Source organism: Heliangelus exortis, chromosome 9, assembly GCF_036169615.1.
Source record: "Heliangelus exortis chromosome 9, bHelExo1.hap1, whole genome shotgun sequence".
In the NCBI taxonomy this organism is placed as follows: Eukaryota; Metazoa; Chordata; class Aves; order Apodiformes; family Trochilidae; genus Heliangelus; species Heliangelus exortis.
This window is the reverse complement of record NC_092430.1, coordinates 24,519,997-24,543,947: the sequence shown is the minus strand read 5'-3', so window position 1 is coordinate 24,543,947 and position 23,951 is coordinate 24,519,997. Positions and strand designations below refer to the sequence as shown.

At 46.0% G+C, this 23,951-nt stretch overlaps 2 protein-coding genes across 7 annotated transcripts in view; both read left to right on the top strand.

The window, feature by feature from the left end:
• Positions 1 to 11,677, top strand: part of SCHIP1 (schwannomin interacting protein 1) — a 97,974-nt gene extending 86,297 nt beyond the window's left edge. For 2 of the 6 annotated variants that reach the window (XM_071752799.1, XM_071752798.1), the window contains exons 2-7: positions 2,291 to 2,409; positions 3,228 to 3,345; positions 4,423 to 4,620; positions 5,693 to 5,816; positions 8,809 to 8,902; positions 10,857 to 11,670. In XM_071752799.1, coding sequence (XP_071608900.1) covers positions 2,291 to 2,409; positions 3,228 to 3,345; positions 4,423 to 4,620; positions 5,693 to 5,816; positions 8,809 to 8,902; positions 10,857 to 10,908 — 705 coding nt within the window. In that variant the 3' untranslated portion in view covers positions 10,909 to 11,670. Of the gene's footprint in view, positions 1 to 2,290; positions 2,410 to 3,227; positions 3,346 to 4,422; positions 4,621 to 5,692; positions 5,817 to 8,808; positions 8,922 to 10,856 lie in introns of all 6 variants that reach the window. The other 4 variants (XM_071752795.1, XM_071752800.1, XM_071752797.1 and 1 more) reach the window with 4 other exon arrangements.
• A 6,603-nt stretch (positions 11,678 to 18,280) lies between these two features.
• On the top strand, positions 18,281 to 22,803 carry IL12A (interleukin 12A). Its single transcript, XM_071751512.1, has 6 exons — positions 18,281 to 18,346; positions 19,894 to 20,007; positions 21,208 to 21,315; positions 21,428 to 21,469; positions 21,570 to 21,674; positions 22,639 to 22,803. Exons 1-6 carry the CDS (start codon positions 18,281 to 18,283, stop codon positions 22,801 to 22,803), a joined length of 600 nt encoding a protein of 199 aa, XP_071607613.1.
• The last annotated feature ends 1,148 nt before the right edge of the window (positions 22,804 to 23,951 follow it).

Here is a 23,951-nt window from a genome sequence, read left to right as displayed (position 1 = left end):
AGAGGGTTTGGGGCCAGCTTGGATGAAGCAATGGTGGGGGCTTGGGGCTTGGTGATCTTTAAGGTCTCTTCCAACCCAGCCCATCCCATGGTTCCAGGATTTCTGCCAGAACACGTGGAAAATCAGAAATAAGTGGGAAGATGCAGGAGAGGATGGAAAAAAGGGGGATGCTGAGGAGCCAGGATGAGATAATGATGCAGGGAGGGTGGCAGTCTGGGTAGAACTTGGGAAACTTGGTATTTTCAGTGTTTGAAATGAAAGGAGTCAGGTTACAAGTGAAGGGTGTGTTTTGGGAAGGGATTGACAGCATAATGGGCAGTGTGATAACACAGGGGATGCTGTGCAGTGCTGGAGCTGGAATTATGCTGAGAGCTATTTTAAGTTAATAATTTGCATTTTGTTAAATCTGGTGGCCTTCTAGCATAAAGAGGTGCTTGATTTTTTTGTCAGGTAAAAAAAAAGAAGCACAGTTATACTCATTAACACTCTGGAAGCAGCCTGGGCTTGCCTGCTGTGTTGTCTTTTGTTCCTGGTATGTGTTATTTTCACTTAAAATGTTTGAGAGCTTCAGAATGTTCCTTCTATCAATAACTTGTGTGGTTTGGTTGTCAGTGTTGGCACAGAATCCATTGGGGACAAGCACTGGGATAATACCAGGCCTAATTTTGGATCTAGACCCATGGTTTTCATTTATTCCACACTGATTACAATCACTTCCCTCATCCTTGATGGGTGATTAATTTCAAATCATTTTGTAGCTTGTTAAAAAAACCCCAACGTATCTATGTAAACAAATATACAAATAAATTTTTTTAAGTGTGGGGCATGGTGGTGGTTTAAAAATGCAGATTTGGGGCCTTTGGCAGAAGGACTGTGGGGTCTGGGAGGCTGCTTTGAGAACTGGAAGATGCTCATGGTGCAAGGGTGGTCCTGGGGGGCTGGGTGTGGGTGTAGGCTCAGGAATCAGAGCCTTTTTTAGGTGTGTGTCAGATGTCTGGGGATGGAAATGGAGAATCTGTGCCTGTGGGGAGAGAGGAAAGCATCAGCTGGGCCTCCTTGGGATGGGGAGTGCATCCCAACCAAGGTTGGGGGGTGCTGAGCATCAGGAGGGTTGTGGGGGATTGCATCCCAACCAAGTTTGGGGGATGCTGAGCATCAGGAGGGAGGTGGAGGGGGATTGCATCCCAACCAAGTTTGGGGGATGCTGAGCATCAGGAGGGGGGTGGGGGATTGCATCCCAACCAAGTTTGGGGGATGCTGAGCATCAGGAGGGTTGTGGGGGATTGCATCCCAACCAAGTTTGGGGGGTGCTGAGCATCAGGAGAGTGGTGGGGGATGCATCCCAACCAGGTTTGGGGGGTGCTGAGCATCAGGAGTGGGGTTGTGGGAGATTGCATCCCAACCAAGTTTGGGGGATGCTGAGCATCAGGAGGGGGGTGGTGGGGCTGGTGGGGGGGTGCATCCCAACCAAGTCTGGGGGATGCTGAGCATCAGGAGGGAGGTGGAGGGGGATTGCATCCCAACCAAGTTTGGGGGGTGCTGAGCATCAGGAGGATTGTGGGGGATTGCATCCCAACCAAGTTTGGGGGATGCTGAGCATCAGGAGAGTGGTGGGGGATGCATCCCAACCAAGTTTGGGGGATGCTGAGCATCAGGAGAGTGGTGGGGGATGCATCCCAACCAGGTTTGGGGGATGCTGAGCATCAGGAGGGGGGTGGGGGATGCATCCCAACCAAGTTTGGGGGATGCTGAGCATCAGGAGGGGGGTGGGGGATTGCATCCCAACGAAGTCTGGGGGATGCTGAGCATCAGGAGTGGGGTTGTGGGAGATTGCATCCCAACCAAGTTTGGGGGATGCTGAGCATCAGGAGGGGGGTGGGGGATTGCATCCCAACCAAGTTTGGGGGATGCTGAGCATCAGGAGTGGGGTTGTGGGAGATTGCATCTCAACCAAGTTTGGGGGATGCTGAGCATCAGGAGGGTTGTGGGGGATTGCATCCCAACCAAGTTTGGGGGATGCTGAGCATCAGGAGGGGGGTGGGGGATTGCATCCCAACCAAGTTTGAGGGATGCTGAGCATCAGGAGTGGGGTTGTGGGGGATTGCATCCCAACCAAGTTTGGGGGATGCTGAGCATCAGGAGTGGGGTTGTGGGGGATTGCATCCCAACCAAGTCTGGGGGATGCTGAACATCAGGAGGGGGGTTGTGGGGCTGGTGGGAGAGCTCTCCTCCTTCCTGCAGCTTGCAGGGGCTGCCAGCTTCACCCTTTCTCCTTGCCCTGCCCCTTCAGGCCCAGAAGAATGAGCGGGAGTCCATCAGGCAGAAGTTGGCTCTGGGCAGCTTCTTCGATGATGGGCCAGGACTTTACAGCACCTGCAGCAAGAGTGGGAAACCCAGCCTCTCCTCCAGGTAAGCCTCAAGAGCCCAGAACCTCTCTGGAAGCTCAAAATTATGAGATATCCCCTGACCTGCCTTTGGGGAATCCCTCAGCTTTTACTTCCAGCTGTATTCTTGAATTTTCCTTGGTTTGGTTTGCTCTAAAATGCTTCATCCTCAGGGTGCTGAGCCCCTGGGACAGGTTTCCCAGGGAAGCTGTGGCTGCCCCATCCCTGGCAGTGTCCAAGGGTGGGTTGGATGGAGCTTGGAGCATCCTGAGCTGGTCCCAGTCCATGGCAGGGTTAGGACTGGTTGATCTTTAAGGTCCCTCCCAACCCAAACCAGTCTGTGCCTTATGTACACATTTTATACATTTCTAATATATACAGTTACATAGAATTATTGCATATACTCCTTTATTTAATGCAGTGATGCCATCCCCATGATGACAGAAGCTCTGCAGTGTCTCAGCAGTTCTGAGGCCCATCAGTAGATGGGGGTAGCAGCATTACCATCACCCCATCCCTGAGCTCCCAGTCCTTACCTTGGAGCTGCTGCTGCTCAGGAATGGGAGCACAGGGCTCTGGTGGGTCCTGGCTGAGTTTTTGGGTGCTGGGTGACCATCAGCTTGGAAATTCCCATCTTCCTGAACCAGCAGAACTCCAAGCACTGAGAAATCCATCTTTATTTTTGCTGTTGCATCCAGGAAATTCGTGTGTCCCAGGAGAGCATCGTCCTTTCCATTTGGGCCTGGCTCGTTGCTGGTGTCACCCATGGGTGGCTGGGTGGTTGGTGGCAGTGCTGGCAAGGGGCAGGGGGCTGTGGTGTCACCTCTGCTGTCCTTCCCCCAGGTTACAGAGTGGGATGAACCTGCAGATTTGCTTTGTCAATGACAGTGGCAGCGACAAGGACAGCGATGGTGACGACAGCAAGACAGAAACCAGCCTGGACACCCCCCTGTCACCCATGGTGAGTCTGGGAACTCATCCTGCAGAGCCTTGGGAGCATGGAAACCAGCAGGCTGTGTGTGCTGGAAGCTGATAAAGAGCTGATCCTATTAAACCAGCAAGGCTAAAGCCCAGAGGAGCATCCTCAGCCAGAAGTAGGAGCCCTGGGAGATGCTGAGCAGCTGCCTCCATGTGAGGGTGTTCCCTCTTCCTTCCTTCCTTCCTCCCTTTCTTTTTGGCTCTGATCCTTATCCAGGCAGTCATGGACACAGAGCCATATCAGCTCCCAGCAGCTTTCCTCCTTTTTCCTTTAGGAATACAACCCCACAGCTCCAGATGTTTTCCTCCAGTTTGTTCCTCCAACCCCCACTGCTCTGCTTGCCTCCTCCTTCCATCTGAAGGGCTTGGCTTGCTATTAATGGGGCTTATCTGGGGCTTACTCTTGATTTTTTTTAAAGATAAACTTGTGGCTTAAAATGCAAAAAATATTAAAAAAAAACCCAACAAAAAAACCTGTGCTCCTCACCTTTTCTGTGGAAGTGCTAGCCCGTGTTGTCAGCTAATTGTTTTAAACATTATACTATGTTATTTTATATATAATGTTGTGTTATATATAATGTTGTGTTATATATAATGTTATGTTATATATATATATACTCCTTATCTATTTATATATAAACATATAGGCTAGAAGTGATGTAAGTGATTTAAACTTCAAACTTCAGTGATTTTAAACTTTTCTTTTGCTGCAGCCAGAGAAATCAGGAGGCATATATGACTCTGCAGCACCAGGCATTGCTTGGGGCTCACACAAATCAGCTTAAAAATTAAAGTATAGGGTCTATATAAAGTATTTCACCTGCTGAACCAGTAGCAGTCCCTGTTTGGGCCAAGAGAGATGAGGAAGAACATCAGGCACTGCTCCAAGAGCAAAGGGAATCTTAGTAGTGGTTATTTATACTTTTTTAATATATTATATATATATTCTACGTTATGTTTGATATGTTATATGTCTATGTTATAGAATTAAATTTATTCTAGGCCTTGTCAGGGTTGGGGTGATGGGGCAGTAACTGCAGGGTGTCTGCTCCTCTCCCAGAGCAAGCAGAGCTCGTCCTACTCCGACAGAGACACAACAGAGGAGGAGTCAGAGTCCCTGGACGACATGGATTTCCTCAGCAGGCAAAAGAAACTCCAAGCTGAAGCCAAAATGGCCTTGGCTATGGCAAAGCCCATGGCCAAAATGCAGGTGGAGGTGGAGAAGCAGAACAGGAAGAAGTCACCGGTAGCGGATCTGGTGAGTGCTGAGCCCATCCCCTCTGCTCTCTTCAGACAGGCACAGTGCCTGGGGGGTTGTTCCCAGTGCTTGTGGGCATGCAGAGAGGCTGTGGAGCTCAGGACCAGATGTCAGGAGGGGAAGGGTTGGCATGTGGCTTCTTCATCGGGGTGTGACGGGAGGGATGCGGGGAATGAGGTGATGGATGGAGGGGGGAGGTTGGGACTGGCCTGAGGGTGGCATGAGGGTGCTCATCCCATCCCATCCCATCCCATCCCATCCCATCCCATCCCATCCCATCCCATCCCACCCCATCCCACCCCATCCCACCCCATCCCACCCCATCCCACCCCATCCCACCCCATCCCACCCCACCCCACCCCACCCCATCCCATCTCATCTCATCTCATCTCATCTCATCTCATCTCATCTCATCTCATCTCATCTCATCTCATCTCATCTCATCTCATCTCATCTCATCTCACTCTTCTCTCTTCTCTCTTCTCTCTTCTCTCTTCTCTCTTCTCTCTTCTCTCTTCTCTCTTCTCTCTTCTCTTCTCTTCTCTTCTCTTCTCTTCTCTTCTCTTCTCTTCTCTTCTCTTTTCTTCTCTTCTCCTCTCTTCTCTTCTCTTCTCTTCTCTTCTCTTCTCTTCTCTTCTCTTCTCTTCTCTTCTCTTCTCCTCTCCTCTCCTCTCCTCTCCTCTCCTCTCCTCTCCTCTCCTCTCCTCTCCTCTCCTCTCCTCTCCTCTCTTCTCTTCTCCTCTCTTCTCTTCCTCTCCTCTCTCCTGCCCTCCATCCTCTCTTTGCATCCCCTCCCATCTCTTCCCATCTCATCCCATCCCCTCCCATCTCTTCCCATCTCATCCCCTCCCCTCCTGCAGCACTCCAGCCATGGCACAGAGTTCCCTTTGGCTCAGGGATGGTGTCAGAGCTCAGGTTTGTTTCAGGCACTGTGTGGATGGCTCAGCTTTGCTGCTGCTCTCAGGGCAGATGCTGATGCAAGGTGTGGGAGGGGGGTAGGCAGGGAAACTGCTGCTGTGGAGGATTAAAAGCACTTAGGACAAGGCATTCAGAGCTGACCTTTTCCTTTCAGCTGCCACACATGCCTCATATAAGTGAATGCCTGATGAAGAGAAGCTTAAAACCTACTGACCTGAGGGACATGACCATTGGGCAGCTCCAGGTGATAGTCAATGATCTGCACTCACAGATAGAGAGTAAGTGAGCTTCCTTTCCTTAGCCCTGGGGGGTTTCAGCTCTGCAGGACACACAGAGAGATGATCAGTGCCAAATGTTGGCCCAGGTAGCCAAGAAGGCCAATGGCATCCTGGGCTGGCTCAGGAAGAGCGTGGCCAGCAGGTCCAGGGAAGGGATTCTGCCCCTGTGCTCAGCCCTGGGGAGGCCACAGCTTGAGTCCTGTGTCCAGTTCTGGGCCCCTCAGCTCAGGAAGGAGATTGAGGTGCTGGAGCAGGTCCAAAGGAGGCAACTGGGCTGGGGAAGGGACTGGAGCACAGATCCTCTGAGGAGAGGCTGAGGGAGCTGGGGGTGTTGAGGCTGGAGAAGAGGAGGCTCAGGGGAGACCTCATCACTCTCTCCAACTCCCTGAAAGGAGGTTGGAGCCAGGGGGGGGTTGGGCTCTTTTCCCAGGCAACTCTCAGCAAGACAAGAGGGCACAAGAGGGCTCAAGTTGTGCCAGGGGAGGTTTAGGTTGGCCATGAGAAAGAATTTCTTTCTGGAGAGGGTGCTCAGGCATTGGAATGGGCTGCCCAGGGAAGGGGTGGATTCTCCATCCCTGGAGCTATTTCAAAAGAGCCTGGATGTGGCACTCAGTGCCATGGGCTGGGAACCACGGGGGGAGTGGAGCAAGGGTTGGACTTGATGAGCTCTGAGCTCCCTTCCAACCCAGCCCATTCTATGATCCTATGAAATAACATGAACACATGGAAGAGGCAGCCTGCAGGACCTGGAGGTGGAATTCCCTCTCCATGGGACACCACACCAGGGCACCAAGTGGAGAAACCCTCTGGTTTAGTGAACATCCCAGGCTTTGCTCACTCTTCCACATCTCCACCTCCTTCCAGCCCCTCTGCCTTTGCTCTCTCCAAAAGGATCTGGGTGTCTTTTTTGCCCCCCACATGGATCTCCATCCTCCAATTAATTTATTAACAATTTAGGGTGCAGACTTCTTGGGTGGCCGCGGGTCAGAAAGAAAAGAGCTTGGTTGGGCTGCTCCTCCCCTCTGCCTGGCTTCCCTCCTGCAAGCAGGGTCCTGCCAAGCCATGATTTCTTATTTTCTGCTGCAAAGGCCCTCAAAATATTCCTCAGATCACCTCACTTTAGAAAGAGCCAAGTCTGGGAGGTGGGTGTTGGTGCTGTTAATGCTGGAGCTTCCTTCCCAACCTGAGGAGGTGCTAAATCAGCAGAATTATCTGCAAGGAGTTTAAACACCAGCTCTGGTCTTGAGCCTCCTGGTGAGCCCAGACCCTGCAAGTTCATTTTTACCTGGTCAGCCTTTTTATTTTCATATTATTTTATTATTTTCTTATAATTGTCTTTTTATTTTCTTTTTATTTATTTTCTTTTTATTTTCTTTTTATTTTCTTTTTATTTTCTTCTTATTTTCTTCTTATTTTATTTTTATTTTCTTTTTATTTATTTTCTTATTTTATTTTTATTTTCTTCTTATTTTCTTTTTATTTTCTTCTTATTTTATTTTTATGTTCTTCTTATTTATTTTCTTTTTTATTTATTTTCTTTTTATTTATTTTCTTCTTCTTTTCTTCTTATTTTCTTTTTATTTATGTTCTTTTTATTTATTTTCTTTTTATTTATTTTCTTTTTATTTATTTTCTTATTATTTTTTATTATTTTCTTTTTATTTACTTTTTATTTATTTTCTTTTTATTTATTTTCTTTTTATTTTCTTCTTATTTTATTTTTATTTTCTTCTTATTTATTTTCTTATTTTCTTCTTATTTATTTTCTTTTTTATTTATTTTCTTTTTTATTTATTTTCTTTTTATTTATTTTCTTTTTTTTATTTTCTTTTTATTTTCTTCTTATTTTCTTCTTCTTCCTTTCCTTTGACACAACCCCAAGCAAGAACCCAACATTAGCAACATCCCCCTTGGGTTGGGCAGTCCCCCCAGACCAGGCTGAGTGGGGCATTGCCATGAGGTATTAAAAACCTAAACCTGGGAAAAAAAGCTCAACCTTAAAAAGAATTAAACCTTATAAAAAAAGCTAAAGCTTCAGAAGGGCTAAAACTTAAGAAAAGCTCAACCTGAAAAAGAACTAAACCTAAAAAAAAAGCTAAAGCTGCAGAAGGGCTAAAACTTAAGAAAAGCTCAACCTGAAACAGAATTGAACCTTAAAAAAAAAGCTAAAGCTTCAGAAGGGTTAAGACTTAAAAAAAGCTCAACCTTAAAAAGAATTAAACCTTATAAAAAAAGCTAAAGCTGCAGAAGGGGTAAAGCTTATAAAGAACTAAACTTGAAAAAAAAAGCTAAAGCTTCAGAAGGGCTAAAACTTAAGAAAAGCTCAACCTGAAACAGAATTGAACCTTAAAAAAAAAGCTAAAGCTTCAGAAGGGTTAAGGCTTAAAAAAAGCTCAGCCTTAAAAAGAATTAAACCTTATAAAAAAAGCTAAAGCTGCAGAAGGGGTAAAGCTTATAAAGAGCTAAACTTGAAAAAAAAAGCTAAAACTTCAGAGGGGCTAAAGCTTATAAAGAACTAAACTTGAAAAAAAAAAGCTAAAGCTTCAGAAGGGTTAAAGCTTGAAAAAATCTCAACCTTAGAACAAGCTGAGGGTTCAGCAGAGCTCAGGTGAGTGTCTCAGCCTGGTTCTTGCTCAGGGTTGTTGCCCACCAGTGGGTGAAAGCTCAACCAGCCAGAACTCCAAGCAGTCAGAAATCCATCTTTATTTTTGCTGTTGCATCCAGTTATTCCAAGAGGGAGCAGTGCCAAGGGGATGGGTGTATTTCTTACTGTTTATCCTCGAAAAAAAGCATCCTTTGAGGCTGCTTCTCCAGCTGATGCCTGAGGTGATGGGGCAGGGTCATGGCCACCATCCCATCCCTTTTTTTTTTTTCCCCAGGACACCACCATCCCATCCCCTTTTTTTTTCCCAGGACACCACCATCCCATCCCTTTTTTTTTTTCCCAGGACACCACCATCTCATCCCCTTTTTTTTTTTTCCCTGGCTCCAGGCTTGAATGAGGAGCTGGTGCAGCTGCTGCTGATCCGGGATGAGCTGCACACAGAGCAGGATGCCATGCTGGTGGACATCGAGGACCTGACCAGGTGAAGGAGGCTCCTCAGGGTTATTTCTCTCTCTCCTCTCAGGTCCCAGCACGTGGAGGGGTTTCTTTTACCAGAATTTTGTCCCTAAAGCTTTTGCCATCAGCAGGGCTGAGCAGGATGCTGCTCTCTCCTCTAAAAGAAGAAATCAAAGCACTCAGGTTCTGGAGGCTCAGCAGCTTCCCAGGGCTCCCCCCAAGCCAGGTGACTGCTCTGGGATGGTTTTTTTTCCTTTTCCAAAGTATTTCAAAAGCCCAGGAAGGAATTCCCAGTGCCTGATCTGCCTCTGCTCTCAGGAGGACTTGACTGATGGGGAGAATTTCTGAGGCTCTGCAATATTCATGCTCAGCAGCCAATACCCTGGAAAACCTTGCAGAACATGGGTGGGTTTCTCCAAGGATTCCATCTCCTGGATATCAAGGCTTAGGAGATATTTTTCCATTTTTTCCAAACAACAAGCAATGCTCTGCAGAAATGCTGGGAAAGGTTGAAACCTTTTTTTGGGGGGAAAAAAAGCAGAAAAAAAAAAAAAAAAGGTGATGCTGGGTATTGTCATAAGCTGGCCTGAAATTTTGTTTGTGTTTTAAAACACCCCAAGGTGCTGGGGGCTGGGATTGGATGGGGCTCTGCCTGGAGAAAATTCCCAGCAGCTGGAGTGGTCCTGAGGGATTTGGGGTGGCCCTGGGGGACAGGCAGGCTGGGTGGCACCTCGGAGCCTTGGGGGACACCTTGGATGCTCCCCTGGTGAGGAGCAGGAGGTGATGGAGTGATGGGAGAGGGGATGGAATGGGGGAAGAGGTGATGGAATAATGGAAAAGTGATGGAATGATGGGAGAGGTGATGGAATGATGGGAGAGGGGATGGAATGAGGGGAAAGGTGATGGAATAAGGAAAGAGGTGGTGGAATAAGGGAAGAGTGATGGAATGATGGGAGAGGTGATGGAATGATGGGAGAGGTGATGGAATAAGGGAAGAGGTGATGGAATGATGGGAGAGGGGATGGAATGATGGGAGAGGGGATGGAATGATGGGAGAGTGATGGAATGATGGGAGAGGGGATGGAATAAGGGGAGAGGTGATGGAATGATGGGAGAGGGGATGGAATGATGGGAGAGGGGATGGAATGATGGGAGAGGGGATGGAATGATGGGAGAGGTGATGGAATGATGGGAGAGGGGATGGAATGATGGGAGAGGTGATGGAATGATGGGAGAGGGGATGGAGTAAGGGAAGAGGTGATGGAATGATGGGAGAGGTGATGGAATGATGGGAGAGGGGATGGAATGATGGGAGAGGTGATGGAATGATGGGAGAGGTGATGGAATGATGGGAGAGGTGATGGAATGATGGGAGAGGTGATGGAATAAGGGGAGAGGTGATGGAATAATGGGAGAGGTGATGGAATGATGGGAGAGGGGATGGAGTAAGGGAAGAGGTGATGGAATGATGGGAGAGTGATGGAATGATGGGAGAGGTGATGGAATGATGGAAGAGGTGATGGAATGATGGAAGCTCAGAGGAGTTTTTTGGGTGGGAAAAACCTCAAAACTCCCCCAGTGCCCCCCCTGCCATGCCCAGGGACCCCTCCCCCAGCCCAGGGTGCTCCAAGCCCCATCCAACCTTCAACATTCCCAGGGATGGGGCAGCCACAGCTTTTTTGGGAAACCTGAGCCAAGGTTTCATCATCCACCTGCTGGAAAGGCAACACCAACCTCACCTCACATGACGTGGGGTTTGGGGCCCCTTTTTTTCCCAAAACCAAAGTGGCATTTTAATAAATAACATTTCTTTGCAAGCTCCTCGGGGGGGGGGTGGGGGGTGGGGATGGGGCTCTCTCCATCCCAGTCTGGTTTTGGGGACAAAAACTGGGGGATGCTGGCTGGGATCCCAGCCCTAAAAGGGGGGGATTTGGGTTCCCTCCTGGCAAGGAATAACCCAAATTTTTCCCTTCCCCCAGGCATGCTGAGAGCCAGCAGAAGCACCTGGCAGAGAAGATGCCAGCAAAATGAAGCCCTGGGGGGGCCAGGCTGCCCCCCACTTCTTTGTCTGTGCTGAGGGTGGCACAGAAAAAAAAAAAACAAAACAAAAAAAAATCAGTGTTAGTCCTTGACCATGTCTGAAGCTTTATGTCCAGTGATTGGCCTCTGCTTCTTAATTTATTTTAATTTTTTTTAATTATTATTTTTACCTGTGCCACTAAATATCAGGCATTTTAATAATGTTATTACAGAAAAATGTACAGTACTTGTAACATTATAAACCATGGGGGTGGAGAGAGGGTGGTTTAACTTGGTTTTTTTTCTTGTTTAGGGATTTTTATTTTGTTTTTTTTCATTTGGAGGATTATTTGACCGTTGACTACTTTTTTATTCTTCACTGTAGTTTTAAAATAAAGAAACTGTACTTGGTGCTATACAAGTCAAAAGAAAAAAAAAAAAAAAAAAAGAAGAAAAAAAAATAAAATAAAATACATGCCTGCCTCGTAGTGAAGTTGTAGCTTTCAGTACTCTGTAAACTTTAAATCAGTTTTCAACATTTTGTGAATGTTGACTACCTGACAGTCATTTTTAGCTGTGCCATTACCATTGGGTTGGAGCCAGAGAGTTACCTGGAAAGTTTCTGTATAAATATGTAAAATAAAAAGAAAACAAATTTTGTTTCATATGAAACCTCCTTTTCTTGCCTGCTGGGGGAGGGTTGGGTGATGCAGGAGGGACATAAATGTGGAATTCCTGGTTCCAGAGCCTGGTTTGGGTTTATTTGCCAAGCACAGGGAATAATGGGGAGAAAACAGAATTTTTTTAAAAATAAATAAAATTTAATTAAATAAAACAGAGTTATTTTTAAGTTATTTTTATTTACATCCATATAGTGTAGGGGTGACATGGGCTTCAGAGCTGCTTCTCCAGTAGCATCCACTGGGCCCCAGTATTGTGAGAATTAAACTCAGCACAACACTAAATGGGGTTTGGTTGGGGTTTTTTTTTTTTTTGGTTGGTTGGGGGTTTTTTATTTTGGGTTTTTGTATTTTGTGGTTAAATGTTTAGATGAGTCGCCCGTGTCAGAAATAAAAAAAATAACTAAGAGAAAGGAAATAAATAAATAAAGATAATAAGAAGTAAATAAGAAATAAAAAAATAAGTAAATAACAAATTAAAAAATAAAAAGGAAATAAAAAATAAGTAAATAAAAAATTAAAAAATAAAAAGGAAATAAAAAATAAGTAAATAAAAAATAAGTAAATAAAAAATAAGTAAATAAAAAATAAAAAGGAAATAAAAAATAATAAGTAAATAAAATAAATACATAAAATTTAAATAATATTTTTTAAAGTCTATGTTCAAACCCCTCTAAGCAGCACAATCAATGTTTTAGAGCTGGGGATTCCTCCCTCTCTCCCCGGGGGCTCAGTTGGATGCAGGGGGGGCACCAGGAGACAAAGAGCTCCCTCAACTTTTTAACAGTTTATTTATTTTTTTTTTAATGTCCTTGGGGGATAAGCCATCTTAGCAGATTTCCTATTTTTTCCTTTTTCTTTTCTTTTCTTTTCTTTTCTTTTCTTTTATTTTATTTTATTCTTTTCTTTTCTTTCTTTTCTCTCCTTTTTCTTTTTCTTTTTCTTTTTCTTTTCTTTTTTTTCTTTTCTTCTTTTTTTCTCTTTTCTTTTCTTCTCTTTTCTTTTTTTCTTTTTTTTTTTCTTTTCTTTTTTTCTTTTTCCTTTTCTTTTCTTTTTTCTTTTCTTTTTTTCTTTTTTTCTTTTTTCCTTTTCTTTTCTTTTCTTTTTTTCTTTTTTCTTTTTTTTCTTTCTTTTCTTTTTTTCTTTTTTTTTCCTTTTCTTTTCTTTTCTTTTTTCTGTTCTTTTTTCTTTTTTTTCTTTTTTTTTCCTTTTCTTTTCTTTTTTCTTTTTTTCTTTTCTTTTTTTTTCTTTTTTTCTTTCTTTTCTTTTTTTCTTTTTTTTTTCCTTTTTTTTTTCTTTTCTTTTCTTTTTTTTCTCTTTTTTCCTTTTCTTTTTTTTTTTTTTTCTTTTCTTTTCTTTTTTTTTTCTTTTTTTTTCCTCAGATTTCTTGTCTGGTTTCTGAGCTGCTGCTGCCACCCTGTTGTGACAAACTAGATCTGTTTTTTTGCTCACCTGCTTCTTCCTTCTTTTTTTTCTGAGGCTGAGTTTTCCAGCTCTCCCTCCCCACTAAACCCAAACCTCCCACAGCATCCCAAACCCTGCAGAGTTTTCCTTCTTCAGCCTGCCCCAAACTCACCAGGACCCACAGGAAAAGTCCCTGGAAGTCACCAGAAATCCCTGATAAAAGCAGAAAAACCCAGGGGATGGGGGTGTCCCACAAGCTGGAAGGACGGAAGGAAGGACGGAAGGACGGAAGGACGGAAGGAAGGAAGGAAGGAAGGAAGGAAGGAAGGAAGGAAGGAAGGAAGGAAGGAAGGAAGGAAGGAAGGAAGGAAGGAAGGAAGGAAGGAAGGAAGGAAGGAAGGAAGGAAGGAAGGAAGGAAGGAAGGAAGGAAGGAAGGAAGGAAGGAAGGAAGGAAGGAAGGAAGGAAGGAAGGAAGGAAGGAAGGAAGGAAGGAAGGAAGGAAGGAAGGAAGGAAGGAAGGAAGGAAGGAAGGAAGGAAGGAAGGAAGGAAGGAAGGAAGGAAGGAAGGAAGGAAGGAAGGAAGGAAGGAAGGAAGGAAGGAAGGAAGGAAGGAAGGAAGGAAGGAAGGAAGGAAGGAAGGAAGGAAGGAAGGAAGGAAGGAAAGAAAGAAAGAAAGAAAGAAAGAAAGAAAGAAAGAAAGAAAGAAAGAAAGAAAGAAAGAAAGAAAGAAAGAAAGAAAGAAAGAAAGAAAGAAAGAAAGAAAGAAAGAAAGAAAGAAAGAAAGAAAGAAAGAAAGAAAGAAAGAAAGAAAGAAAGAAAGAAAGAAAGAAAGAAAGAAAGAAAGAAAGAAAGAAAGAAAGAAAGGAAAGAAAAGGAGAGAAAAAGAGAGAAAAAGAGAGAGAAAAAGAGAGAAAAAGAGAGAAGGAAGGAAGGAAAGAAAGAAAAGGAAAGAGAAAAGAAAGAAAAGGAAAGAGAAAAGAAAGAAAAAGGAGAAAAGAAAGGAAAGAAAAAGAAAAGAAAAGAGAAGAGAAGAGAGGAGAAGAGAAGAGAAGAGAAGAGAAGAGAAGAGAAGAGAAGAGAAGAGAGAAAAAAGAAAAGAAAAAAGAAAAAAGAAAAAAGAAAAAAGAAAAAAGAAAAGAAAAAAGAAAAAAGAAAAAAGAAAAAAAGAGAAAGAGAGAAAGAAGGAAAGAAGGAAAGGAAGAAAAAGAAGAAAGAACCCCCCCCCCTCCCAAAAATATATAGAAACCCCAAAATGCCTTCCTGCTCACTGACAGCTCTGCAGCTGAACTGGGAAATGCAGGAGCAGCAAGAGGAGTAAAACTTTTCCCATCCTTTTCCCATCCCAAGTGACCTCCAAGCCCCAGGGTCGGAGCCTCCCAGCCCCGGAGCAGAGAGGAAAGGGCTGGGACAGAGAACACATCCCAAAGAAAAAACCCCCGGAGCTGAGCAAGGGGTGGGAACAGAAAGTGAGAGGGAGGAAGATGGAAAGTGGCAGCAGAGCTCAGCAGAAACCACTGCTCCCTCCCCAGCCCTGAAACCAGGGGCACCTCCAGTCCCATTTCTCACCCGGGTCTTTCCAGGGGCAGAAAAGATGAGGAGACAGAGGAGGATCCCAGAGACCTCCCGAGGTCCCAGGGTGATGGGCGGGAGAGGCACCACAGGACCTGAGCATCACCGTGGTACCCCAGGCACCCACCCCTCCTGCCCCTCTGCACCCAGGAAGGGCCTGACAAGAGCTCTTTATTTCTATTAAATGTCATTTCTATTTCTCTTCATGTCATCAGACTTCAAACCAAACCCCCAGGGGGCTGATGGAGAGTTTGCCCCTCACCCACCACCAGCCCTGTCTCTGGTGCAGCTCTGATTTTCTGTGAGGCATCACAGTCTGGCAGTCAGTCCCTTAGAGTGATGTCCCTTAAAGCTGATGTCCCTTCAACAGAAAGCTTTGCCATTCACCTTGCAGGAAACACAGACAGTTGAATAATATATAAATTTAAAAAAAAAATAATAATAAAATAATTAAAGAAAAAAAAATCATACGCCCCTAAGTCTTGTCTTCTCCTGGGCTGTCCTGAGGCTGTCCCAGGCTGCACCTGAAAGCCAAGAGCCAGAAAACCTCTGAGAAGAGCAGAGCTGCTCAAGGTCATGGAAAAACCTCTTAACCAGGGCTGGAAGAAGGGAAAAAACCTCCTGACCAGGGCTGGAAAAAAGAAAAACCAAGAGGTTCAGGTGATGGAGAGAGAGCTCTAAGGGTGGCAGTGCCCAGCACATCAGCTCCAAAATAACTCACTCAGTGGCTTTCAAAGCCCTGAAACTTCAGCACATCCTGAGAGGTTTGTTCTGCAGGGGATTCCTCAATGAATAAGCACCAAAAGCCAAAAAAAAAAAAAAAAAAAAAAAAAACCAAAAACCCCACCAGGGGAGTTTCAAGTCTCTGCTGTCCCATTTTCTGCATCCATCACTTCACAGAGAAAGGCTGCTGGCAGTGAGGTTGTTCTGGAGGGATAGCTGACCCCAGATCTGCTGAAAAAAAATTATCCAGCAGCAAAAAAAAATCCATTATTGATCCTTTGTGTGTTCTGAGAGTGGTAAATAACATTCAAGTGAGTTTTATTTACTGAAGCACCTGGAAACCTGATTCCACACAACATTTTGCCTTTCTTTTTATGTGGCAGTTAACTCTCAGCCTGAAGTTTTAATTTGTATTAGATTTATTGATTAAAATCAATTAATACTAAACAGAATGTGTTAAAAGAATTCATTATATTAATTATATTTCCTTATAATTAAGGGGAATAGGTTTTTTCTCCCAGTTACCTACCTCTTGCCACAGAGGATGTGCTAGAGATGCCACATGAAGGGTTGATGATGAAAATTCCTGTAATTTGGAAATCCCTGTAATTTGAACATTCCTGTAATTTGGAAATCCCTGTAATTTGGCAGGTGACAGGAGAATTAACCCCCCCAAAAGAGCCCTGCTTAGGAAATTTCCCTCCCTGCTCACACAGGGACCAGAGGGGATGCTCCTGGTCTTCATCCAGAGCTTTCTCTGCAAGCCAAGTGCTCTCCAACCAGCTTGGATTTTAAGCCAAAAACCTGAACTGCTGATTCTGAGAGGGGAGAAGAGGCAGGACTGAAAGGAAAGGTGCCTTTTATTTCCAGGAACCTCCCAGGTTTTTTTTAGAACAATGTGGCTGGAGAAAAACCTTGTTTCTCATCACTCTCCTATGCTGTCCTCAAACTAAAACTAAAAAAAAAAACTAAGCTGAGCTGGTTTGGTTTTTTTTTTTTTTTCTGATTTGGTTTCTTTATTATTATTATTATTATTATTGGTTTTCCTTTCTTTTTCAAGTAAGGATTTCAAAAAAGGATTTTGAAGTGGTGCCTTGGTTGAGTGCAGAGAGCCAAGCAGAGAGTTTCATCCAGTTTTATCCACAATAATGTTACATTTTCATAGGTTCTTATTTTCCCCTGGAGTTGAAACTTCAGGAAGAGCAATTTCTGGTTGAAATAAAGCCAGAGGAATTACATTTTCCCAGGTAGAACCCATACATCTCCCTACACTTTTAATAGACCCTGGTAGGCAATTACTGCACTGGATCTCTAAATGGGTGCATGAAATATCCCTGTCTGGGTGGCTTTAATAATAAATGCACATTTCCACCTGGATAAGCAGCTACACAACGTTTTTCAGTTCCCAAAGGACTTGCTCTTCACTTTTTGGATGCTGCCAACCTAGAAAATGCTTTTTTTATTTCCCCCAAATAATCTTAATATTAGCTGCTAGGCTGTGTATAACCACCAAGGAACATCAAAGCCCAGTGACAGCTCTACAATTATTCCCATTTTGCAAATGAACACAGATATGGTGCAAAATGGGCTAAAAAAGAGCAGAAACTCCCCCCCCATCCATACCAGCACAACAACCCTGTTAATATCATGTCCAGCATCAGCCCAGGGAATCTCACCCCAATATTTCTGGGATTGCTGCTCCAGGGAGGATTTGGGTCTGTAGGGTCTGGAGCTCCAGGAAATCTCTGGATTTATCACCTCTGATCCTGCAATTTGTGTCCAAGGATCTTCAGCTGCACTTCCAGATGCTAGGAGGAAAAAAAAAATAAATAAAAATAAGTGGTGACAACGAGCTCCTTTGGGCTTGGTTCTTTAGAGATAAGGAAGAAAAGCATCCCCCTTTGTAAAAAAGCAAATATAGCAATATTTAATTGTTATTTCTTCAGCCAGGGAAGAGATCAGCTCAGCAGCAGCAGGATTTATTCTCTTTTATCAGGAAATTAACCCCCTCCATGTTTCAGCAATACCTAAGCTAACCCTGGAGCTGAGGGGGGGGGGCAGGAAGAACTTCTGCTTTGGAAACACCTGGGTAACGATAGGACATTCCTTGCACGTGTTCCCAGAGCCATCTAAGAGAGAGAAATTACATCAAGCAAGCAAAATCCAGCTCAAAGCCTTGCCTGAAAGGGAGAGAGAAGTGTCCTGGTGGGGCTGCCCCTGGCTGGGGGCTGCTGAGGACCCTGGCAAGGTGAATTCCTTGGGGAAGATGCTCTTATCAGCTCCACATCACTCTGGAATTTCACCAAGAAATCCCTCAGGGAGGTGGGACACAGCAGCAAGTCCTCCCCCCTGGATCCATTGAGGAGAAAACAAACTTAATGAGCAATATTTATTTCCCTTGATATAAATGTTCTGTGCATGAATGTCCCTCCTTTCAGACAAAGAAAGCTGAATGTCCCTCCTTTCAGACAAAGAACCCCAACTCCCAGCACCATAATCTTAAGCCAAAAGCTGGTGTCCAAATGCTCCCTGGCTGAGCATCAGGCACAGAACCCTGGAAAAGCCCTGGGATGCAGGCACAGAACCCTGGAAAAGCCCCGGGATGCAGGCAGAGAACCCTGGAAAAGCCCCAGGATGCAGGCACAGAACCCTGGAAAAGCCCCGGGATGCAGGCACAGAACCCTGGAAAAGCCCTGGGATGCAGGCACAGAACCCTGGAAAGGCACCAGGATGCAGGCACAGAACCCTGGAAAAGCCCCAGGATGCAGGCACAGAACCCTGGAAAAGCCCCGGGATGCAGGCACAGAACCCTGGAAAAGCCCCGGGATGCAGGCAGAGAACCCTGGAAAGGCACCAGGATGCCTCTTCAAGACCAAGCCTGCAAGCACATGCTGAAAGGTTCTTTGGGTTCCCTGGCAGAGAAGGAAACCAGAAGTCTCCTACACAAGCAGAAAACCACAGCCTACTGACTGGGGCAGAACTGGAAACCACAGGGTGCAACTGGAAAATGATGCAGAGCTGCAGAGACTTCCAGCAAAGGCTCTGGCCACGCCAGGCTTATGGGAAAGAAGATGTCAGTGAAAATAAAAAGAATCTGAAAATGCAATCTAAAACTCTCGATTCACCCTGCTCCCTTCCCAAGGCAAAAGCAAAATTCCCTTTGACTTTGGGGCTCCAGAGTTTTCTGCAGCTTTTAGACCAGGCTGAGAATGATCTGAGCTGATATTGAAATATTGGGTGATTACAGCAAGGAGCATCCTGGAGTCATTTTCCTTGGAAAAGACCTTTTAGACCATCAAACCCAACAATTAACCCACAATTGCCCAAGGTCACCCCTGCCCCATGTCCCTCATCCCCACATCCCTAGGGCTCTGAAACCCCTCCAGGGATGATGGGGACTCCAGCCCTGCCCTGGGCAGCCTGAGCCAGGACCTCACAACCTTTTCCAGGGAGAAATTGTTCCCAGCTCCAATCTAAACCTTCCCTGGCACAACTTGAGGCTGTTCCCTCTTGTTCCTTGGGAGCAGAGCCCAACACCTCCTCTCAGGGGGTTGCAGAGAGCCACAAGGTCTCCCCTCAGCCTCCTCTGCTCCAGGATCAGCACCCACAGCTCCCTCAGACACTCCTGGTTTTCCAGACCCTTTCCCAGCTCCGTTGCCCTTTTCTGGACAATCAGCAAAATGCAGGTTCCTAAAGAGGCTTTAATGAGCAGCCATTAATGCCATCACATCATTAGAGGTTTTAATAAAAAAAATGGAAATGTTTATCTGTGTCATAGTCTCAGAGGATCATAAAATGGTTTGGGTTGGAAGGGACCTGGAAAACCATCTAGTCCTAATTCCCTGCCACGGGCAGGGACACCTCCCACATCCCAGGATGCTCCAAGCCCCATCCAACCTGGCCTGGAATTTTTCCAGGGATGGGGCAGCCACAGCTTCCCTGGGAAACCTGGGCCAGGGGCTCAGCACCCTCACCCCAAACAATTTCTTCCTAAAATCTCATCTCAGTCTCCCCCTTTCAGTTTAAAACCATCACTCCAAGCTCCTGCCATCCCATGCCTTGTCCCAGGTCCCTCCCCAGCTTTCCTGGAGCCCCTTCAGGCACTGGAAGCTACTCCAAGGTCTCCCCATTCCATCCTTCTCCTCTCCAGGCTGAACACCCCCAATTCCCAGCCTGGCTCCAGAGCTTCCCCAGCCCTCCCAGCAGCTCCGGAACCACCTCTGGACCCATCCAACCCCTCCACGTCCTTGTCCCTCTCAGGAAACCCTCCCTTTTCCCCCAGGATCAGGGCTGGATGGAGGCTTCCCAGCCCCGCTGACCTCAGGCACCGATCCCATCACCTCCGGTACCGATCCCATCACCTCCGGTTCCCCCCCCCCCCGCACCTCCGGGCCGGGATTCCCGGGCTCTCGGCGTGGGTCCCGCCTGCCCTACCCGACCCAGACACTGCTTCGGGGAGAGAGGGAAATTCCCACACTCCCCATAAAAGCCAGGACGCTCCCGCCGGCCCCGACAACTCCTCCCGGTCCCGCTATGGATCCGCACGGTTCCTGGGGGATGCTCCCGGTCCTCTCCTTGCTCCTGGCTCTGCTGCTGCTGCTGCCACCTCCCCCTGCCCAGGCTCTGCCACCTCCCTCCCAGCATCTCCCCCTCGGGGAGCTGGACCGGTTCCGAGGGCTGAACCGGTCCCGGGAGCTGCTGGAGGCTGTGAGCACTTCAGCCCAGAGGCTGCAGGTCTGGAAGGGGATGTGGGGAGGGAGGGAAAGGGACAGGGAGGGGGGGTTCGGGAGAGTTGGGGATGGGATGGGTTGGGGAGGGCAGGGATGGAGGCTGGGAAAACAGGAGTGGTGCCTGGGAGAGTGGGAATGGACTGGGGAGGGCAGGGATGGAGACTGGGAAGACAGTGGTGGTGCCTGGGAGAGTGGGAATGGACTGGGGAGGGCAGGGATGGAGACTGGGAAAACAGGAGTGGTGCCTGGGAGAGTGGGAATGGGGTGGGGAGGGCAGGGATGGAGACTGGGAAGACAGTGGTGGTGCCTGGGAGAGTGGGAATGGGGTGGGGAGGGCAGGGATGGAGGCTGGGAAGACAGGAGTGGTACCTGGGTGAGTGGGGAAGGGTTGGGGAGGGCAGGAAGATGTGGGTGACAGTACCAGGAGGGCAGGAAGATGTGGGTGACAGTACCAGGAGGGCAGGGATGGGTTGGGGAGGGCAGGAAGATGTGGGTGACAGTGCCAGGAGGGCAGGAAGATGGGGGTGACAGTACCAGGAGGGCAGGGATGGGTTGGGGAGGGTACCAGTGATGGACTGGAAAGGGTCCCCAGGAGGGTTGTGAGGGGAGCCCGAACGATGAGGGATGGGTGGGGGTACCAGGAGGGCAGGGATGGGTTGGGGACAGTCCCCAGGAGGGCAGGGAAGGGCTGGTGAGGGGTTCCAGGAGGGTTTTGGTGGCATCCAGCATGGTGATGAGGTTGTCAGGGTAGCAGGAGGGCAGGGATGTGTTTGGGGACAGTCCCCAGGAGGGCAGGGATGGGTTAGAGAACACACCTAGGAGGGTGATGCTGAGCTGGGGAGGGTCCCCAACAGGGCAGATGCTCCCTTTAAAACTCTTTGCATCCATGAAAATAAATCTACAGCTCTGTAAAGCTCTCAGTAGGTTCCATGTCTGAGAGAACAACTGAAGTCAGGAGGGCAGTGCAGTTCAGAGCAGAATTTAAGAGAAATCCATGCAGTGCCTGAGCTCATCCCATTAAACACAACTCCCATGTGCATTTCAGACCCCTTTTTGCTCCCTTTTGTATTTAACCCCACAAAGGATTCAGCTAAGCACCAGGAGATGTGACACAGCACTTAAAATCGTGTGTATTTACCTATTTACACACAGAGTACCTCGAAGGTGAGGGGATGACCCCTTTTTTATCCCCTTTTTAACACAGGAGCTCGGCACGCTGGGCTTTGAATGCATCCTTGAAGAGGTGGATATGAAAGACATCACCAGGAACCAGCTCAACACAATAAAAGCTTGCACATCAGAGGACCCAGGGGTAAAAAAAAAAAAAAAAACAAAACCCAAATAAATAAAAAATAACAAGTTTCAACATCCTATTCTCACACTTCCACAGACTGACCCTGTCTCATTTCTACTTTACCTCGCAGGCTGGAAACTGCCCCGTGCTGGAAAAATCTACTTTGGATCTGGTAAATTGCAACTTCCCCCAAAAAGCCTTTTTCTTTTGCCTGTTGGGTGCTTAAATTTACAAGAGATCCCCACAGCTGCTGAGAATTTTGCCTTTTGCAGAGCAAATGCCTGCAGGGCATCTCCCAGGACCTGGGTGCCTACAGGGCAGAGCTGCAGAACTCAGGTGATCAGAAGATGCTGGCAGCTATTGATGAACTGAGCACAGTGAGTTTACCTGTTTCCTTCCTTCCTACTATTTCTGGCTTAAAACTGAGGTTTTAAGCCACTTTGCTCCATTCTCCAGCCAGCCAAATAGTGATTTTTCTTCAATCTGATCATTTCTGGCTCCTCAGGCATTTCTCCTCCTCCTTTCATGCTGCTCCACTCTGGCAAGGAGATGGGGTGCAGGGTTTTCTGCCAGTTCTCCAGAGAACTCAAAATCAGAGTAAAAAGGACAATAAAAGGGAAAAAAACTCTCTAAAAATAGCTCTTATTTCTCTTCCAAATACTGAGATACAATACACCTGCTTTTCCTGAATATGACACAGGGTGTACTGAACTTCAAAAAATACCATTGCTGTGTGGAGGGAATAATGTTGAAAGCTTGCTTGGGGTTTTTTTTTTCTTAATTAGCTTTTGCTAAACACCACTAATTGCCTTTGCACTGACACAGCAGCTCCTGAGAGCCTGGAGGATCTGGCCCAAGGCAGATGAGACCAATCTAAGGGGTCCCTCTGGCCACAGGTTTAGGATTAAAAAAGCAGCTGAGTATTAAAAAAAAAATACACATATTTTTATTTGAATGCAGAGAAGTTGTAACTAGATCTTTCAGATCTTTCCCAACCCATTTGGTGATCTTGATTCCTGGGCAGAAAAAACCTTTGTGCACAAATGGACATTTTGGCCTCAAGGACAGGATAGATGCACGTCTTCAATCTGAAAATTATGTGATTAAATATTACTCAAATTTTATCACAGGCCTATGAATCTCACCCTTAAACATTCCAGATTTTATCCTATATAATTAACCATTTCAATTGTGCTTTTTTTTTAATTTTGGCCAACATTCTTCTTTCTAAGCCTCATCCATCGCTCTCGAGGCACGGAAAAAAAAAACCAAAAAGAGGTTTTTTTTTTGTGGTTGCCACTTTCTGGTGAGAATTTTTAAGACCTTTCCCTCTCTCCCCAGGCCCTGGAAGGCAGCAAGAGGAATGAGGGGCAGGAATGGGTGGGCACAGGGCTCACCCTCTCCTTCAGGGAGCAGCTGAAGCTCTGCAGCATCCTCCACACCTTCCGCATCCGTGTCCTCACCATCAGCAGGGTGATGAGTTACCTCAGCACTTTGAGCTCATAGAAAATCCCCTAAAGATGTTTGGAAGGAAAAAAAAAAAAAAAAAAAGAAAAAAAACCAACCAAACACCCAACAAAATAAGGTGAAGTCCCTCCAGGGTGGTTTCAGTGCATAAATGTTTAAGGGTTTTTTATCAGTCGTGTTTCAGAGAGCTCTGTTGAGCATCACAGAATTATTGGGGCTGGAAAAAGACTTCTGGGGTCATAAGGTCCAGCTTACTGTGCTAAAATTCCCCATTTTAGGCTAGAAAATAAGCTAGGTCACAGTGCCAACATGTGCTCAAGCCACTAAAGACTCTCAATTATATTATTATATTAATTTGTAATATTTATCAATTAATTAGTAACATTAATTTTATTGCTAATATCCTATATTACCATTATATTAAGTATTACTCTTAATTTTATTTATTCAGCTGTAATTTTTCAGAAATTGAAACATCTCCATAATCATCAACCTGGGGATAATGACATTCCATATTTATTCTATTTATTGCCTAATAAATTTAGACTTTACATTTAAAATGCTGTGATTTTTTTTTCTTTTCTCTCTTCCTTGAACTGTAACTCAAATGCTTTTAAAATACAAAATACTTCAGCTCCTGCTGACACACGAGGGTGCCCCAGAACATTCAGCACTAACCTCATTTCCACCTCTCTGCTTCCATCAGACAAGTTCCTTGTGGGTTTTCTCTCCAGGTTGAGCCCTCAAAGCAAACCTCTGGCTTCCATCCTCATTCCCAGTGATTTTCCAGCTTTTTTGGGACTGAAATCCTGGCCCCACTGATATCAGTGGTGAAATTGTGTGGATTTCTCTGGATTTCTGGGCAGGTTGAAGACCAGGAGGGTGGCTTGGATGAGGCTGCTTGGGTTTTATTGGGTATAAAGGTTCCCATTTAGGGAAATTTCTCCCCACTTGTCCCAGAGAGAAGAACCAAGGGGGCTTGGATGAGGCTGCTTGGGTTTTATTGGGTATAAAGGTTCCCATTTAGGGAAATTTCTCCCCATTTGTCCCAGAGAGAAGAACCAAGGTGGCTTGGATGAGGCTGCTTGGGTTTTCTTGGGTATAAAGGTTCCCATTTAGGGAAATTTCTCCCCACTTGTCCCAGAGAGAAGAACCAAGGTGGCTTGGATGAGGCTGCTTAGGTTTTA

Excerpts from the sequence above, each read along its gene's own strand:
- IL12A (XM_071751512.1), top strand. The coding sequence starts at position 18,281 with ATGATGCAGAGCTGCAGAGACTTCCAGCAAAGGCTCTGGCCACGCCAG. Across the intron at positions 20,008-21,207 it reads CTTCAGCCCAGAGGCTGCAG|GAGCTCGGCACGCTGGGCTT; the intron begins GTCTGGAAGGGG and ends TTTTTAACACAG. Across the intron at positions 21,675-22,638 it reads CTATTGATGAACTGAGCACA|GCCCTGGAAGGCAGCAAGAG; the intron begins GTGAGTTTACCT and ends CTCTCTCCCCAG.